This window comes from Papaver somniferum, chromosome 10, assembly GCF_003573695.1.
Source record: "Papaver somniferum cultivar HN1 chromosome 10, ASM357369v1, whole genome shotgun sequence".
NCBI classification, from domain to species: Eukaryota; Viridiplantae; Streptophyta; class Magnoliopsida; order Ranunculales; family Papaveraceae; genus Papaver; species Papaver somniferum.
The window spans coordinates 19042926-19062764 of NC_039367.1; the positions used below are offsets into that span (position 1 = coordinate 19042926).

A 19839-nucleotide genomic window follows, 5' to 3' on the forward strand; every position below is an offset into this window, starting at 1 on the left:
GGCCTGTGTCTTGAGGAAAAAGGTCTTTTGCTTGCACAGGTCATTTAATTAACAGAGTTCATTTTACATGTGGGTGGAGTATATATATGAGGGATGGTGCAATTATAACTTTCAGTACCAGACACTATATATGGGGGTTAATTGATTATGAGCTGCTGCTGGTTTGTACTATTATGTTGGTGATCAATTCACAGTTGTGACTGTTGTGAGATCCATATGTTTTCTCATCAATGTTACAATTAATTTTGATCCCTAAGCTAAGTTTGACTGAATATTGGTTATTTAATTTGTTGGTGTACTAAGTTTGACTAGCTTCTGTTGAGTAAATGAGTCATAAACATGTGTATGCGAAAGCACGTCGTACATTGGCCAGTGAAGGTTACCATGCATTTTTGTACTTAGATTCCATGATCATCTGTAAACATTAGTATTTTCTTTAAACAATTGTTGTTTTGATCTTGTCCAGAAGACTAGATAAAACAAATATCAACTTACCAATAAATATAATATATTCCTGTAGACTAATTAAGTTGTCAGGCGTTCTCTTAATTAATTAGTTTGCATCAATTAAAAAATGTAGTAGCAGTTACTCTTTGATTAAACGGCAAGGGGTATAGGTTTAGCAGTTAGCTAGGAATTTTCTGCTTCAAAAAAACCAAAAAAAAAAAAAGCTAGAATTTTTCTAATTCACCAAGTAATGATACGAGTAAATTCAAAATTCGCCAACATAGAATTTTTTATTGATCAAAACTTTTGTTTTTCAGATTCAACTGGTAAAATTAAATAACCGATGCCAACTAGTATATGATGACTTCAATGTAAATTATCTCTAAATTATTGGCATATTTCAAATATATATATTAATATTCGGCGTCTCTTCTCTCTTTCACTGTCATACGTCAATGATGGAGTTTTATGTCATTGAGTACCCGACATATACTCAAATGCCTACAACCGGCATCAACGGAGTTCATCGCTCACTCCTTATTGCCTAGAGTTCATCTCTCATAACTGACTACTTACATCTCATCTCTTAGAGCTCTTTTTTTTTTGATCAATACAACAACGAATTTATATAAAGACTATTAAGGAGTTACAATAAGAGACTCCATCTCACGGAAGAGACAGATCCAAAGGATAGAAAAAAAAGAGTTGGTACAGCGATAAACAAGACTGCACTATAAACCCCAACCAATAACTCACAGAAGAGATATGAGAAACTAATGTCTATTAACTGCATTTCCCCATTGTCTAAGAAGATCTTGATAAGCCACACCTCTGAATTCCACGTTAGGTCCATTCCAGTACAGAAAGTTGCCTTCACAGCCTCAATAACCTTAGTTTCCACCTTCTCTTGCTTCTCGAAAATCCTCTTATTTCTTTCTCTCCAGATGACCCAACACACGGCAAAGGGAAGTAGTTTCCATAGAGCACGACCCCTTTCAGTTAGCCCCTGTATGTGTTGACCTAGAAACATATGCTTTATATCCTTACACATTACCCAATCCCTCCCGTAATCCAGCATAAAAGCCATCCAGACTTTATGTGTATAGTTGCAATTCAAGAAGAGGTGATTGATTGACTCCAATTCTTCCTTACACAGAACACACTTGTTGTCCAAGGTCACACCTTTATGGGAAAGGTTATCTTGTGTCATAATAGAATTGTGATGCAAAAGCCAAACAAAAAAGGATACCTTTGAGGGGACTAAAGGAATCCAGATCTTGTTATTGGGAAAGTCGGGGATATTGTTTGAGCTCGTTATCGCATGGATCTCAATACTCACCGGCCACGGGTAATCTACTCTACTTAACTTGCTAAAGGTCATCGAGTCTCGACAAGACTCAACACTCGACAGACTCTGCTCGATCTAAACAAATCAGGCATTACATTGAGTCTTGGTTCAACTACTAAATCAAGTGGTCTCATACGACGTCAACTCAACAGTGGTAGCATATTGACTCTACTTGTTGATTTCTACGTGACATCAATTATGTCACGTGGAGGATATTCTTTAGGGTTTTGGTCTGACGATTTACGGCAGGTGTAGTGTGCAAGATTCCACTCATAAGTGAAAAAGACTACGTCGTGATAAACCTTGAGAAAATGAAGGGACAAGTGAATAAGTAGCAATCAATCTTCCCAGTAATGCATAAGAGATTTTACTAGGTTTTTCATCTTCTCGAGATTACTCGATTCTTCAATTTTCAACATATTTTCCATTTAGTGTGGGAGACTGGTGTGCTACTAGCACTATAAATCGGAAACCCAACATATTCATAAGCTCATCTTACAACAAGTTATTTCTCAGCAAGATCATAGAATTCTCAATATAATAGTTTTACGGCAAATTCTAAGCACTTGATATCCACAGTTATAAGATACCTACCGAAAATCATATCAACCGTTGTGATCTTCTACTCTTTCTCTGTTTCCCTTCCTAAGATCAACCCTGTCTTGTCCTCTTATGACCGCAGCGGCATTCGAGCGATCATTTCTTTTATGCGAGTCTCATACAGTTTTAATCTCTCGAATCATAGATATCCACATTTTCATTTTATTTGTTTTACACCTAAAACATAGTCATGTAGCCATACTCGTTTCTTGTATTCCTGCGCTGATGCCGACAGTTTACCATTTATATTGTTGTTTCTCTACAATCACTTTGTTCTTTAAGTTGTCTATTAGTTCGAGGATGAGGTTTGAATTCAGCTTCTGATTCCATGCATGCCTAGTTTTCATAGTCGGGAGGATAACTTGCGTGGATGTAACTACCTTTATTTTGTAACTGATGAACAAGAATAACGAATTTTATGTTGTATCGTGTTTTGTTGTTATATATGCCCGGCGAACGTTTCGCTTTAGATATTTATCATCACGTTCGACATGATCCTCTAGTAAAAGGTTTCAGCTTGACGTTGCAATTGCTGTAAACTATGGTGGATTTGAGCATCTGGATCTTGTAAGCTTCTGTCAGTAGGTCGATCGTTTTTTCTTCCATCTAATTCACGTTGTTAAAACTATTATTGATGGTACTCCAAATTGACTTATGATTTTATTCTATATATTTTTAAGATTTCATCATCCCGTATCCTTTCTAACCCTACGACATCGATCCGGTGAAGTAGTCTTTCCAACTGACAAAAATTTCTGATTCCTCGTTCATGTGTTTTTGGAGGTCCTACTAACCAATTCCCCATATCGAAGAAGGCTAATGGATGATTTCCACGCTGAGATCTACGTGTGAAGCATAAGTTCTTGAGGTACATTTTTGGTATACTTCACAATTTTGTACAATTTTAGTTAAGCCCTGCATGTATGCCCATTAATGCTCTTGTTTTTTAGATTTTTTGGATAGCCTTTTCCCTGCGTAATTCATTCAATTTCCTGGGTTGATGAATTTCATTGCATTTATAGATTCCTCCTCGTACGTGCATCTAACGCGTCCCAAACCAGGCATCCCAATATAGTTCGTCGGCTCATATCTTGTATAGTGGCGCGCATGCTTTGATTTTGTGGAAATAATAGATAACTTAAGTAAAATGATCAACTATATCGAATTCGAAAAATGTTGTATTTCACATAAATTATTACAATGAAATTGGCAGAGCATTTTATATTGTGTCACTAGTAATTTAATTTCTTCTTGCCAAGGGTTCCTCTTAGCTATAACAACAATACTTGGATATTGAGAATGTTGATTGAATTTCCATTGATTTCTCGATATATATTTCCGACATGCAAAAAAACATATGTTTCAGTTTTTTATACTTCAACTCAACAGTTTTTCTAAATAAGCACTCAACTTGAATATTGGAAACAAATAATAGGTCATTTCTCTTTCTGAGGAAGGATCCCCTAACACTCTTATTTTCATACTATCTCATATTTTGGGTCCTTTTTTTTTTAACAAAAATCAAACGGTAGTGCAATTGATGCTAATATTTTAGGGATATGTTCATGTTATAAAACACTACATACCCAAAAAAAAAAAAGAGCACATCCGTGAACATATAACCCCACCATCTACTACTTTGAAAATCAACATTCGAAATTAAACGGATTTTCAACCATTAAATTTAAGGTTGGTAGACGGTGAGGTTTGGAATTTTGGGGATACTTTTTTTTTTCTCGGTCAAATAAAAATAAAAAAGCGAAAAATCTGTACATGGACTAGGACTTCCTAATGATTAACCGCTAGGCCACTCACCAGAAAACCTATTTGAAACGATAATAAACCCTTTCAGGCCATTCCACAGATGGAATAAAACCTGGCCTACCCTCAAAAAACTCAAATCCTCAGCCAGCAAACAGGCTTGCTTGGCCGAGGCATCATCTGAAAAATTAACCTCCCTATAGCTATGAATATTACGAACATTGGTGTAGAAAGACTTCACAATTTTCCACTTATGCACCAACTGCCAAGGCAGCTCATCCTTTTGAAAAGCTTGAATGCGACTCTTCGAATCAGAACGAATGCAAATAATCCGCAGATTCTATCTCTTAGCCATAATCACACCATAAATAATCTCACATACTTCCGCGTAGAAATTTGTTTGCCAGTCAAGGCCAACACAGAGAACACCAAGCACCTCCGAACTTTCATCACGGAAAACAACACCTGAACCAGCTTGGCCTGGGTTTTCGAAAGAAGCACCATCACAACAGATCATTATTTCATCTTGATTAGGAGGAGTCCAACTAATCTCAATTGGAGTAGACGTTTTGCATGATCTATGTCGCACTTTGAAATAATTCAGAATGCGTAACTCCTCTAAAGTATTATGCACGTGGATTTTCATTTTAATTGAATTATCACGAATAACCTGATAAACTCTCCCTTTAAAGCCTAGCCATTGAACAACCATATTCTCAAAATAAGACTTGTTACGTAACTTCCATAATTCCGTGACAATTGCAAGATTTTCAACCAACCACAGGTCCTTTATCATTCTACTTCGACCCTTAGCAGCCTTATACGAGTCCACCAGGTCTTCATTTGGATCCATCTTGAAAATTCTAGCCACCCAAGCCCAAATCCTCCTAGCAACTCTGCAATGCCAAGTGATGTGGCTAAGAGTTTCGCAACTTTTCCTGCATAAGCGGCACATAGTAGGCATGCTCCTACCAGTCTTCTTAATACTATTGTCTTCACTAGCACATCATTGCTTGGTCCAAATCTTCCAGTATTTCACACTCAAGGAAGGGTGAAAAACCTGTCTAGTAAACAGATTTGCACAAGGCACAACTTCTGCCGGCATCTTAAGAGCGACCTTAGCCGACTTAACTGAAAAAACGCCGTTGCTATCTAAATCCCAAATTTTATAATCCTCACCACCAGCAATAACCGGCAAGTTTCCACATCAATATCACAACGAATCATCAAATCTCTTGTTTTTTCAGGAATAACCCAAGCACCATCAAAAATGATATCACTTACTTTAGCCTTAAAATCATTAGGGCCTTTGGAAGTGATGCCAAGTCTTTGCGCAATAAAAAAATCACTACACCAATTATCAAAAAATAGGGAAGTATTAGCACCATTACCTATAATTGAGCGTGTATGATTCTGCAAAAAATTGTAAACCAAACGAATTCCAGGAAAAACTGAAGAACCCAACTTATAATTTATCAGATTGCCATTGATATTAAAGTATTTGGCCTTCAAAAATCTGGCCCAAATCTTGTTTGAATCCCGAATAAAAATCCAAAGCTTCATTAGCATAGCCCTATTAACATCATTTAACTTCTTAATGCCAAGACCACCTTCACGCTTTGAGAGACATAGATCATCATATAGAACCGTAAAATATTACGTTTCTCAGCATCCCCGGACCAAAGAAAATTTCTAATGGCCCTCTCAACTTGCTTAATAATCGTGCATGGCCACTTATAAACAACCATAAAATGAATAACATAACTAGAAATCACCGACTTCATTAGAAAAAGCCTCGCTTGAAATGATAAAATTTTACCTTTCCAGCCCGCCAACTTGTCCATAATCTTCTCAACCACTTGGCGAACATGAATATGCCGAACAATTCCAGGTTTCAATTGAATACCTAAGTATTTATCCGGAAACATAGCTCTCTCCATACCCAAATAGTTATAAATAGCAATAGCACGAGAAATTCTATCACCTCCAAAATAAAACTTGCTCTTTGCATAGTTTACACACTGACCAGACGCACGTTCATACAAAACAAGCATATTCTTCAAATTTTGCAAACTATGAAGATTACCTTTGCAGAAAATAAGGATATCATCCGCGAAAAGTAAGTGAGTAGGCGCCACTCCTTTTTTACTAACCATAACATTCATACTATTATTTGCAAACAACTTGGAAAGATTTGCGACTTAAGACATCTTCAATAAGAACAAAGATCAAAGGTGAGAGAGGATCACCTTGACGCAGACCTTTAGTAATACTGAAATAACCTTCAGGGCAGCCATTAATCATAACAGAAATCCGAGCTGAGCTAAGGATATTAAGAACCCACATGCACCAAGAATCAGAAAATCCATATTTACGAAAAACTTCAGCTATGAAATCCCAACTTACCGTATCAAAAGCTTGGGCAATATCCATTTTGAGGCCAACATTTCCATGCTTCCTTTCCGTGTTGATCTCATTGATCAATTCAGACGCCAAAGCTATATTCTCATGAATGTTTCTACCCTTCATAAATGCCACTTGCTCTTCAGAGATCAGCTTATTTAACACAGTACCAAGCCTGGTATCCATAATCTTAGTAATGATCTTGAATAAAAAATTACTCAAGCCAATTGGCCTATAATCTTTAATAGCATCAGACTTGTTATTTTTTGGAATAAGAACAATAAAACTAGAGTTAATGCCATTGGGAATTTTGTGCATAGACCAACAGTTTGCAATTACATTAAAGAGATCTCTAGAAATAATGTCACAGCACTGTCTATAGAAAGAACCTATGAAGCCATCTGGGCCAGGCGCAGAATCAGCTCCCAAGTAAAAAACCGCCAATCTAACTTCCTCCAAAGATGGAATATCATCCATATAAGAACTTTCAGTAACTGAAATGCTCTCATGATCAATATCAAATAAAACTGGATCAATATGAACGTCACCACCATTGAACTTGGCCTGATAATGGTTAACAATGTAATCCTTTATCTCATCCTGCAAAAAAAAAAGTCGTATCATTAGAAATCTTAAGCTCTGAGGTGGTATTTTGACTTCTCCTCATGCGGATGTTGTTATGAAAGAAACGAGTATTTTGGTCACCATCCTCCAACCAAGTTACTCTCGACTTCATCTTAAGCATAATAACCAACTCCGTTCTCACATCATCAACATCATTTTTGGCATCCGCAACCCTTAGGAATTGAAATTCATCGGCCGGATCATAATCAAGAAGATCATTCTCAGTTTCAAGCTTCAATTCAGCCTGCTTCAAGCGAAATTGCACATCTCCAAAAATAGTTCTGTTCCAAATCTTCAACACCTCCTTTAGTCTCTTCAGATTATAAGTAAAAACAAAAGGGGAGCACCATTAAGTTCCAAACTCCAACCTGGATGGGAAATCCACATCTTCTGAATTCCAAAAGGAACTCTAGCCGGCCTTGGATTTTCAAAAGAAAACCCAAAAAGGGGGGAATGATCTGAACAAACTCTAGGAAAGGCCTTGCATCTCCAGTTCGCATACTCATAGCACCAAGCATCATTAACAATCGCTCTATCATGTTTAGAGACAATTCTTTGAGCTCCACTTATATAATTAGACCAAGTATATTTTTTACCAATAGCATCAGCCTCAACCAAACCATTATCAGAAATCCAGCTATGAAACTGATTCATATAAACCTCTTTGATCGACCTTCCACCCTTCTTTTCCTTCAGAAGTAAAACGCAATTAAAATCTCCCAACACCAACCAAGGAGTAAATATAAAACCTAAACCCAATTGATGCCAAAGTCTCTTTCTTACCACCGGATTATAGGAAGCATGAACGACCGTAATGAAATCCCCCGCAAAATTCACAGTAATTGCTTGCTTTGAAGTTGATAACATATCAGGCCTTAAAAGAGTATTCCTCCATAAAATCCAAATATTACCTTTCTCTCCATCAATCTCATTTGTAATAACATCTTCAGAAAAATCAACAAATTTAAGAGACCTAACAAAATGTACATTGTAGAAAACATGCGGCTCTGCAATGCAAATTACGTCAGGTTTGTGCAAGAAAGTAAGCTCCTGCAACTTGGCTCTTGCACCATCCTTAGCCAAGCCTTGAGCATTCCAATAAAAAACACGTATTAATTAACCATGCTCCTTGAAGGGCTTGCTGAACCCTTATCATCTTCTTTGCGTGTCTGACTTCGACCTCTTCTAACAACTTGGCCATCATCCTCAACCGGCTTGGCACCAGGTTTGCTTTTCTTTTTGGCGCGGTTTTAACAGCGCCCTTCTTATCCAAATTATCCAACTTCTTATTCTCAGCTAACTCCCTTTTAAGTTTATCTTCCTCATCTTTAGCGGCACTCCATTCCAGTTTTTCAGCCTCAGTCTCAACGTTGCGAGCAGATTGCAAAGAATCTAGCGGCTTTTCCTTAATAGGAAATGCATCAGCTTCAATGCTTTCTTCTTCATTTTCTATCTTCAATACCAGTTTAAAACATATTAGAAGTCTCAAGTACTTCGTCAGTTCGAACTGGAGAGGATCTTCTAGCCGTTCTAGTTGGAGAACTAAAACCATCATCAATTTTTTCCAAAACAGTATTAGATTGCAGCTCATCTGTAACATCTTGAGTTTGTTGCGTTTTTGAAACATCCTGTTGAGAAACTTCTTGTTGTTGTTTCTCTAAGTCCAAAATACCATCTTCTTCTTGAGCACTCTTCTCTACCTCTTGCCTCATATTTGCCATAAGCAATTGTCTAGTATTTTGCAATTTAGCCAATAGAGCATCTTGTTCTATTTTTGCAAGATCTGCAGCTTTAGCCATATCATCAACTATATTTTTTTGTTCATCATAGACTTTGTAAAGTTCTTCTTCCTCCTTTTCAAGGTCCAAAGAGATTGTAGCAGCATCATCAACAAGGTCACGCAAAGGAACTGAACCAGCTGTAAGATTAGTACTAGCGGATTCAGGCAAGGCATGCGGAATGTATGCAATATTGCCATCTCCAGCAATACTCGAAGATGGACTAGGAATCAGAGTACGGCGCCCAGTATGTCGAACTCCTCCAATACATAACCAATCATTGTTATCCTTGGGATCCAATGATTATTCTCCTCCTCCTCCAGTGTATGCCGGAGGTGGAGGCTCATCTTTTGGCTTAACATATTTTTCCTTCTTCCAATAATCTTTCAGTTCATCCATTTCAGCCTTGAGAGCCGCACGTTTCAATGCATCCTCCTAAGCATCATGAAGCTTCTCCAAATCTTTATACTTAGCCGTTTTGCATTAGGATAAAGTGTGACCAACTGATTTACAATGATCACAAAAATATGGCTTATTCAAAAAATCATAATCAAGACGAAAACCCTCCGGACAATCTTCATCATCAATGACAAGCTTAGGCAAAGTTTTTTAAAAATCTATATCCACAAGTATCGCAACAAAATAACCATATTCTACTCTTAATGTTCTCGGATCAACAGCTACAGGATTACCAAGGCCACGAGCTATTCGAAATAAGATTTCCTCCTCCCAATATTCAAAGTGAAGATATGGAAAACGCACCCAAACTGTTGCCATTGAGTTTTTTTCCGATTCAGGATTAAACGTAGGTGTCCATGGCAGCATCTTTAATTGTTGTTCCTTAACTTTCCACGTACCTTCGTAGCTAAATATTTTACGATCAACCTCATTGTTAAGCTTAATGACAAAATAACCTTTCACCCATGGAATAAACTGGACTTGGCCTGTTAATTTCCATTGATCGCATAGAATGCGCTTAACATCTTCAAACTTAGCACCTAGGGTTTTAAAATCAAAACGGCCTATAATACTGAATTTCCATATTTCTTTGGAACGTCTAATGACATCCTTAGGAATTGTGATCACAATCTCCCCTGTAGAGGCTCGAACCGGAGGATGTGACAAAGAATCCGCATCAATATTGGACAAAACAATTGATTTCTTCTTAACTATATTTGCATACGAACTACTCCCATCTTTGGAATTGTCCGCGCCATGATTAGGGTTACCTTTTTTTGGAGCGTAAGTAAATCTTGGCCTTGAACGTGATCGATTTCTATTTTGAGCACGATCATGACGTTGCTGATTTTGATGGTTTCCTAGATCAAGCGAAATTGATTGATTCAGCGCCATTGACGCCAAATCTTAGTACAAAGAACGCAAGGAGAAAAAAAGGAGAGAAAAAACCGGAGCTAGACCAAACCCTAGGTTTTTGATTTTTTTTTTTGATTTTTTTTGGAATTTTGGGGACACACTTATTTCTTATGGGTATGTAGAGCTTTGTAAAAGAGCCTATTCTCAAAATATTAGCTTCAAATACGTTAGTACTTAAGTTTTATTAAGAATAATGTCACCTGAAATGTTAGATAGTGTGAATTAAGAGTGTGAGGGGATCCTCCCTCTTTTTTAAAAATCAGAAAAATTGTGCAATCTTTAACATTAAAAGGCTATTTCTACTATATATGTATCTGTAGTATCGGGATACATTTGTATGTATCAGCCTTTATAAACCTACATGACACCAGGTTACAACTGGTACTCAGAGGATGTAGATAACCAATAAATACGATAAAGTAAGAGTTTATATAGATTGACTAGGTACTGTGGACAACGACTAGAGCTCAACCGTTGCTAAGAGACGAGTTAGTCGGAGCCATACCAAGTTTAAGAACAATTTCTCGATAATTAGACTTTAATCAGTAACCCATATAAACCTTAAACCTTTGCTAATAATTATCTTATAGTTATTTATAGTCGGGTAGCAGTGGGGTTAACCTTTGAAACACCTGTTCGGAAAGCATGTATATACGTAATGACCCGACTCTCCACCGATATCATCCCCACTTAGCCACTGCGGTCATCCAGTAGTGTGGGGTTTTCAATGGGTATCGTTGTGGTCATCCAACAACAACTTTACTGGAGGTCATACATCTATGGATCACTCCCTCCCGAACACGCTTAACTACAGAGTTTTCTGCCAATTGTTGGGACAATAGTGCTGAAAGGCCTCGGTGGTAGGAAGGATGAACCATTACCTATATTCCACTCGGCGAATACTACCTGCCAAATCGGGGTATTAGAATATCATCACCTTAAATTGGAGCGTCCTCAGATCCGGAATATATTCAAGCCTAGATCTCCGACGACCACCACCTTAAATTAGAGCCGTCCTCGGATCCAGAATATATTCAAGCTCAGATATCCGACGTTTCCTTCCTCTCATGAGACCGATATCTGACCTATATCGTCTAGCGTACTCTCTCATCCTCAATAGATGACCTTTCTTCGGCTCTGTCCCCACTTAGCCACTGCGGTAATCCTGTGGTGTGGGGTTTTCAATGGGCATCGCTGCGATCATACAACAACAACTTTCTGGGAGATTACCTACCCCTAATAAAATTACTCCCGCCCGGGCACATTTAACTGCAGAGTTTTTTGCCAACTCTGGAACCAGTTGTGATGAAAAGGATTCGGTGTTAGGAAAGGAAAAACCATTACCTACATTCCACTCGGCAAACCCTACCTACCGAATCGGGATATTACAATCTCCATTTATACTCCGGTTAGGAATCCGTTTAACTTATTGAAAGGACGAGGGTACCCAAATACACCACAATCTTTTGATTATGGATACGATATCCAGACAATACAACAACAAGATCATTTGTGTGATTGACTAGTATACAAGATCGAGACGGTACAAGAACAAAGTATGCACTTGATGATAGGTAAAGTAATAACTGAAACCCTATAGGATCAATATCGTGTGTTACAGAGTTAATGTACGAGTGTAGTTTACTTAATTATAATAACAATTATAATGCGGAAAATAAAGTAAATGACACAGCAACATTTTGTTAACGAGGAAATCGCAAATGCAGAAAAACTCAGGGACCTTATCCAATTTTGAATACTCTCAGAATTAAGCTGCTATACAAAATATGATACCAACTTCGTAAATGTAGACTACTCTTAGCTACTTAGTTTCCTCAATATCCCTGCGCCTTCGACTTCTAGAGGCACGCACACGAATATCAAGTCCTTTGGATCGTATTCCAAACAGCAAAGAAAGAATTTGTTTGGTAACCACTCTAATCAATCTTGCTAGAAGATATTAATGAGTTATTGACAAAGTCTCTTCTGTTTAATCTAATAAACTTCTTTATCTGGTTAGATCAATCTACCTTTTGATTACCGAAATAATCAAAATCTAGTTTCGCAATCAATCAATATATATCTCAAAGAGAAATTATAAAGTGATGCCGATCTCATGCATCAATCAAGTCTATGAAAGATAAACCGATTCTAGTTGGATCCCGGCCGATCAAGGTTTGTGCACTAAGTCCACAAGATACAAAAACTAATAAGAATTCTTCAAATCTTCTATTGCTTTCAATAACCTGCACAACACAACTTAAATCCTCTTGTGATCAATCACGCAAAAACGAAGTCTGTGTCTTTATATCCGAAGATGGTTCTAAGGATCCCGTCAATACTCTGATCTAGTTTGAGTGAGCCTTATATCAGAAGAGAAGGTTCTCAAGAATAAACAAACTAAGTGTAATCAAAGTTTCAACAACCGTTAGTCAATAAGATAAATAATCGAAAACTAATAAAACTACAATTATCTAGTTCCCACCAACGGTACTCGTGGAGCTTCTTGATCCCATTGAAGTCTTCAAACGAGCGCTCGTAAGAGATTTCTCCTAATTAGGGTACTTTCCTCTCTGGACAGACGGCTCCATCAAAACAACAAGAATGAAGTTTTCCAGGATCTTAGGATAGTTTGCAAGAAATGCAAACTCAAGTATTTATAGACCAAGGTTGTTTGGACAACAAGGAAATTCCAAAACCGAAAATATTCTCAAGATATGCATTAAAGTACCTAATTTCGGTTTTCCAGTTTCCAATTAATGTTAACTAATATTTTCGAAAACTCTCATAGAAATCTCCTATTATTATTCTAGCACATTAACTAATAAAACTTTCCCGAGGATATGCTTTAATTGCTGGTAATTAAAACATATATGATGAAAATTATAATTAAATACTTTTCAATATTTTGGACCAGGATCACCTTGAGCATCAAGGAATATTTTTGAACGATTAATGATTAAAGTACGTACATGTTCAAATAATGTCGACATCTAGAAGCTTCTCATCTAACAAACCCAAAACACTAATTCACACACACCATGAAGAAATATGTGAACCATGAGTACTTGGTTTTGTTCATGGAACCGATTAAACCATCACTTCAAAATATGTTGTGACCGGTTATAACACGATTCACAATATAGGTTGTAATCGGTTACACCTTGCTCCACAAAGTAGCTTGTGACCGGTTACACCTTGCTTCCCGAAGTAACTTGTGACCGGTTACACCTTGCTTCCCAATGGTGTTTGTGACCGATTACAACTAACTTTCCAATCATCTTGTGACCGGTTATACCTTGGATCTCAAAGTAACTTGTGACGTTACAACTTGCTTTCCAATATAGCTGGTGATTGGTTACACTTTGATTTCCAATATAACTTGTGACCGATTACAACTAGCTATGTTATATATAGGCTATGACCGGTTATACCTCAAGTTTCAACATAAGTTAAGATAGGTTCTACTGTTATGTCATCTTCCATTGGTCATCCAAAAGATATTCAATAAAGAACAAGACCACTCATGATTTGTCTTTTGATTATGAAAACAAGTTCATATATCTACTTCTTTAAACTAATGTAATAATACATAGTTTTCTAGGATGAAATCACACCTATATAATGCACACACAATCCAACAAACATATACAATAGATTATGTCGATGTCGTATTTACAAAGTTCCAAAAGATAAGTGTTTATACTTCGTAATATGTTTCATTGATACTTTGATCATACTGTTATGACCAAGTCTCATCACTAGAATATTATATACAAATATATACAGCTTCGCATGTTATGTTTTCAATATAGCACGGTTTGAAAGATACGTTGGGAATGGAAACAAGATCAAGTCAATATTACTAACCTCAAGTGGAAGGATGATGTCGTCGTTGTAGTCGTTACTTCTTCTCATTCTTCAGGTCTTCGGAGTAATACTTGTACGTCTCAACATTCCTAGACTTTCTAGTCTAACCTAAACAAAGTTGTCTTTTGAATTTAATTAAGCGACTCTAGATGAGTTTTGATACTAAAATATGGCAACCAAATTTGATATACCAACATTTGGTGAGTTCAACCGAGCTATGCTTTAACACTTACGAATTTACTAGAATTTGAATTAGGTAATTAATAGGGATTAGTGAACAAACCAGGGTTGGTTGGTGGGTCCCAAAATGATCTCAACTGTCCGACTTCGAGAAAATCTCAGTCGTTCCTTATCCAAGCCGAATACCCTATTTTACTTTGTTAGGAGAAAGATAATCGGGTCTTGATTGAGGTTAAATGCCCTGCTTTTCATCTACATCTAAACAAATGCATGTGAATCATTTGTACGGATACAAATTCTATTAATACCAAATGTCAGGTGCATTTCTATATAAACTTGCTATTTAATTTTAGAATCTATTAATCAACTTGCCACTTTTTTATTTGCTAAAGTTTATATAAACTTGCCACTTTTTTATTTGCTAATGTAATCAACAGGTTCTGTTTGATTACATTAACTTAATTAGCATAACATGCTGATTATAATTTTACTTTTGTAGAATTACATATCTCTGAATTAGACAGATTCATCACTGTTGAGCAAACAGTTTCCCAAAATAGAACAGTGCTGTTGGGCACTACTAGAGCACATATTGAGTTGATTTGGGTATATAAATTCCATGAGACTCGATCAGTTTTATCAAAAACAAAGAAAAGAAAAAAGAATACCGATATGTTATTGTTATCTAGGCAACTCAATGGCATGACCATCATGTAATTACTATCAATCTAAATATAAAAATAATACTTATGCATAATTGTAACATGAACTTCAATCTAATTGCAGTTAGTGTGATTAATAAAGCTAACAATTTTGAAAAGAATAATGGATAATCTCTGCTCAACCTGTTGTTGATTGGTCTGAATGATATATATATGATTCTCTTGTACTTAATGATTCATTAGTCTTATCAACGTTTTCTTTTTTAGACCTTAATAACTAACCAAACCCTTAAAGGGACACCCCGAAAATAGATTATTACAAAATTATGAGTCTTCTTGTTTTCTCGCAAGGACCACCATTTTTGTGTTCCTTGCAATATATGGACCACCATTTATCGGTTTATAAATACTAGCAGCTATTTCTCTGCAAGGGTTGTTCTAATCAGTTAAGCTGTTTGTGCTAAATAGATTCTCGCAATCTCTCCACTAGCTATATTTTCTAACCCTTCGCGGCTTCTTCACCCCTTCACTACCTCTGTAGCCTATTATAAAGCCTAAATGAACAGTTACCCTCTAAACACCCTTATCCCCCAATATATAGAGGCAGTGACCTCAACACTACCCCGATGCCATCTTCTAATCCTTCGCGGCCTCTTCACCCCTTCATTGCCTCGATAGATAGCCCATTCTAAAGCCTAGTTTTCTAAACACCCTTATACTATACAAACCAGTGACCTCAACACTACCCAATCCCGTGGATCCTAAATTGTTTCTCTTAGAGCAAGCATTATGGTAAGTCCTAGGTTGGCAGAAGATCAAAAATGCAGCTAAGCCACGCCTTAGAAAAATGCAAATCTTTATGGGCATTGGCTGTATATGAGTTTCCCTGATCAGTGTTTGTGGAGGTATTCATCAAATGTGAAAATTTAATAGCAGGCTCCAGATCTTTTCGTCCTTGTCTGCGTTTTCTTTTTTTTTCGTTTTCACAAAATTGGTTAAAAAGACCAAAATCAACAATTTCTAGGTGAAAAAGACATCTAAATTTTGATACTAAATGGACAAAAATATAAAAATAGACAGGATGTAAACAGTTTCATCCTACCCATTTTCAAATATTTATTCTTATTTTTAATTTACATCAATATGCATCCAGTTTCATCCTTTCTATTTTTACATCTCTTTTTGAACCATGTTTTAAAAATATTTGGACAGATGACCCATTTTCGGAAGAAAAAAAATTAAAAAATTAAAAAAATTAAAAATTAAATAATATATATATATATATATGAAAGCTGACGGTGAACACAAAAAAATTATGGCCTGGTTGGGTACTCAAGTTTCATGAATCATAGATTAGTCTTTGGTTTGTTTGGTTTCGGATTAGCTGACGCATGTTGCACGTCTACGACATCCATTATAGATTAACCAACGAATGCATGCTGCACATCTAATAATCCGGTAGCTGACTGCTAGAAATTACTTAATTTCTCTACAAAAATGGTTATTAGTTCTTGCTTCTGCTATAGAAGTGTACATTGTATAGAGTTACTTTATGAAAATAGAAACTTTTGTTTTTTCTCTTTTCCATGGCGGACGAAAATAAAAAAACCAGGATAAAAAGAAACAAGGGGTGTGCCATAACGTGAACACTTAAATTTCAACTTTAACGGTAGCTGGGCTTACCTCATTTGAAGACTCCATTCGAAAGAAGAAATAAAATATTAAAGATGGTTGCCGAGGATCGGGTCGGTGTGTGTAACGCAGATGTTTATGACGTTCCACGTGTTATGTTGCGCCAAATAAAGAGTGTGGCCAAAACGGGTTTTGACTAGTCAACCATGCAAATCCCACGCCATACAAGTGGGCAAGAGATGAAGGTTTAATTTTCATAGCCGAGTAACGGGACTGATTTATCTGCTACATTCTTATCATGCTATGCTCATGTTTACGTTAATTTACAGTTACAGGGTCATCTTCGATACTCAAGCTAATATGACTCTGTTTCCATTCGGCTTTCCCAATTCATGATGCTACAGGAGCGTCCAAAATCCATGGAGTTACTAAAAATCTATATAAGATAAAAAAAAAATTCACTATAGAGTTCTGTGGATGATAATTCTTCATAAATTTGGTAGCATCATGTAGTAATTTTACTAAACAGTTCATTTAGACATGCTCTGGTATGTTTTCATGGTAAGAAAACTATTTGGGCCAGGCTAGTCAAATACAACTTTGTAGTGAAATGGTCACTTTAACATGACCCAAATACAAAATGATCTGTAAAATAATTATATATTAATGCTCCCCAAAAGAAAAATAATGCTAATCCCGTTTCATATTTATTCTAAATTGCATATGGTTATTGAAGATCAGGTGAGCCCCTACCTCTGAAATGCGAGGGAGCATTAAAACCATCAAATAGTTTGATACTGAGATTTCCTCAAAATTATTCCAGTAAATATCCTAAATTAGCATTAGTGATTTGATGAGAGGGAATGATGCCAAAAATTGGACTCCCATCTTCATATTTACCAAACAAATACAAAACGCATTATTGTTTTAGTTCTAGTTAATTTTACTTATTTCTTTTGTTGGCAATTAGTTTATTAAGGAACCCCTAGTTAGCTGCTGCTATCATGAAATCTCCCAACCCCAGCTTCAGGACATACACAAACTGATGAGGGGACAGTATGGCGTATATCTAGACCTGATTTTCTCTCTCGCTCACAAACAAATAACGACTATATATAAAGCAACCCTAGCCCACTTCTTTCTCCCATGCACTTGTCTTCCTTTCTGCTTTCTCCTTCAACACCCATTATTAACTACCAGTGTTCTTTTTTCTTTTCCATTTCCTTCTTCTTCTACTTCTGCAATCAGTTATCATTTGGTTTATCACTTCCTAATAACGTACGTGAAGTATTTATCATCCAAGGACTATCACTTCCAAAATAGCTTATCACAGGCCGGCCAGCCAGCCAGCCAGCATATTACCTGATTAACGTATAATTAAGGACTAGTACTACTACGTACCTGTTTAAAAAGAGAACATGTCTAGCAGAAGTCGATCATCTCGTTCAAGGCAGTCAGGTGGTTCAAGGATCTCAGATGATCAAATCAATGATCTTGTTTCCAAGTTGCAACAACTTCTCCCTGAACTTCGTAGCCGTAACTCTGACAAGGTATCTATATCTATCTATCATTAGAATCATCAGCATTACCTACATTTCTTCTTCTTCTTCTTTCTTTTCTTTTATACTAGATGTATATATAATTTTTCTAAGATGTTGTTGATTATTCTAATATTCGCATGCACTTACCAACAGTTCTAAGTTAACAATTGATATATTTACTCATAACAAGATCGCTAACTAGCTAACTTTTTTTCATCACTGTTGATACTTAATTAGTTTTTTTTCCCTTTAATTACTTGTTGTAGGTATCAGCAGCAAAGGTTCTACAAGAGACGTGCAATTACATTAGAAACTTACACAGAGAAGTCGACGACCTAAGCGAAAGATTATCAGAGCTTTTGGCAACAACAGACACAAGTAGTGCTCAAGCTGCCATTATTAGGAGCTTACTTATGTAGAACCCTAGCTAGCTAGTTTTCTGTTAGTTAAAAGCGTTACCGTCGTCGTCTATGTACTCTCTCTATGTAGATCGATCTTACTTTTTTCATCTTCCTTTTTTCTCTTTTTTGATCATTTGATCCTTTCTTAGTTAAAATGAATCTCTCTAGCTATCTGTAGTACTACTACAGTAGAGTTGAATGAGATTAAAGTAAAGAGAACCTTTTACCATTTAGACGTGTAGTAATTGTTTAATTATATATAATAGTAATTAATAATAATATCCGGCTCTCATTTTTGTAAGAATTCGCAATAAGTATCTTTAGATTCGAATCCAATATGTGCCTTTGTTTTTAATCCAGTAAGTTTTTTTTTGTTTCTACGATGAGCTAAGACTTCATCAATTTCGAAGATGTTTTTTAAAGTTTGTCATATGTAAGATTATATTATCTCTTTATGATTCTTGATTTGACAATGGGGGCTTCTCCCTTTTCAAAATATTATGATCTGTTCTGATGATATGGATTGATTTGCAATTTTCCCTGTTTCTGTTCTACTCTCTGCCTCAGTACTTGTGCGAGATAATTTTGTGTTCGTGTCGGTGCAGGTGTGGGTAAATGTTGTGTATACCCATATGGTCAACTTAGAAGACCTACATTCACTTAAATCTTACCATGTGACATATTTTAGCCTACCCATTAATTACGCGACGTAGGAATTTGGATCTGCTCGTCTGTAGGCGTAATGTGACAGGGAAAATCCGCCGGACCTTAATTTGTAACTCTGGGTCGGTTCTTGTGGGTCTGAGTCGTCCGACATTTCATTAACGAACAGCTTCTATTTTGAAGAACGTTGTGTGTTTACATATGGAAAGTGCGTGCATTTTGTGTGAAGTCAGAAGGTAAACGAAAATTTTCAGTTTATCTAAGTTGTGTTTTTGGTCGAAAATTTTAGGTGCAACGTGTTAATTTAGAGTTTAAAGATCAACAAACCCTTAAAAAATGTAGAAGAACTTAAATTATTCATTTTCATGATCTGTTTCAGAAGAAACCAAGAAATAGCTTCAAAGGGGAAATTCACATAAATTTTTTGACATGCGGCTTGCATTACTTTCGACCTGCATTTTCTTTATAAAGCTTCGTAAAGTCGGATATCCTTCAAAAAGTATTCGTCGCATTAAACAGAAGCTAAGTTTAACTTACTATTCCACCAAAACATTC

At 36.4% G+C, this 19839-nt stretch overlaps 3 protein-coding genes across 3 annotated transcripts; 1 reads left to right on the plus strand and 2 right to left on the minus strand.

The window, feature by feature from the left end:
• Positions 1-4496: 4496 nt before the first annotated feature.
• LOC113315365 lies at positions 4497-5009 on the minus strand. Its single transcript, XM_026563655.1, has one exon. The coding sequence runs from the start codon at positions 5007-5009 to the stop codon at positions 4497-4499; it is 513 nt and encodes a 170-aa protein (XP_026419440.1).
• Positions 5010-5742: 733 nt separating this feature from the next.
• Positions 5743-6321, minus strand: LOC113315366. The gene has a single exon (XM_026563657.1). The coding sequence runs from the start codon at positions 6319-6321 to the stop codon at positions 5743-5745; it is 579 nt and encodes a 192-aa protein (XP_026419442.1).
• An 11484-nt stretch (positions 6322-17805) lies between these two features.
• LOC113319626 (transcription factor PRE6-like) lies at positions 17806-18896 on the plus strand. Its single transcript, XM_026567871.1, has 2 exons — positions 17806-18229; positions 18487-18896. The coding sequence occupies exons 1-2, from the start codon at positions 18098-18100 to the stop codon at positions 18637-18639; spliced, it is 285 nt and encodes a 94-aa protein (XP_026423656.1). The 5' UTR covers positions 17806-18097; the 3' UTR covers positions 18640-18896.
• Positions 18897-19839: the final 943 nt, after the last annotated feature.

Bases quoted from the DNA above. Each gene is read 5' to 3' on its own strand.
- LOC113315365 (XM_026563655.1), bottom strand. From the start codon at position 5,009: ATGGATCCAAATGAAGACCTGGTGGACTCGTATAAGGCTGCTAAGGGT.
- LOC113315366 (XM_026563657.1), bottom strand. From the start codon at position 6,321: ATGAATGTTATGGTTAGTAAAAAAGGAGTGGCGCCTACTCACTTACTT.
- LOC113319626 (XM_026567871.1), top strand. From the start codon at position 18,098: ATGTCTAGCAGAAGTCGATCATCTCGTTCAAGGCAGTCAGGTGGTTCA. The intron at 18,230-18,486 runs GTATCTATATCT...TACTTGTTGTAG, and splicing joins GTAGCCGTAACTCTGACAAG to GTATCAGCAGCAAAGGTTCT.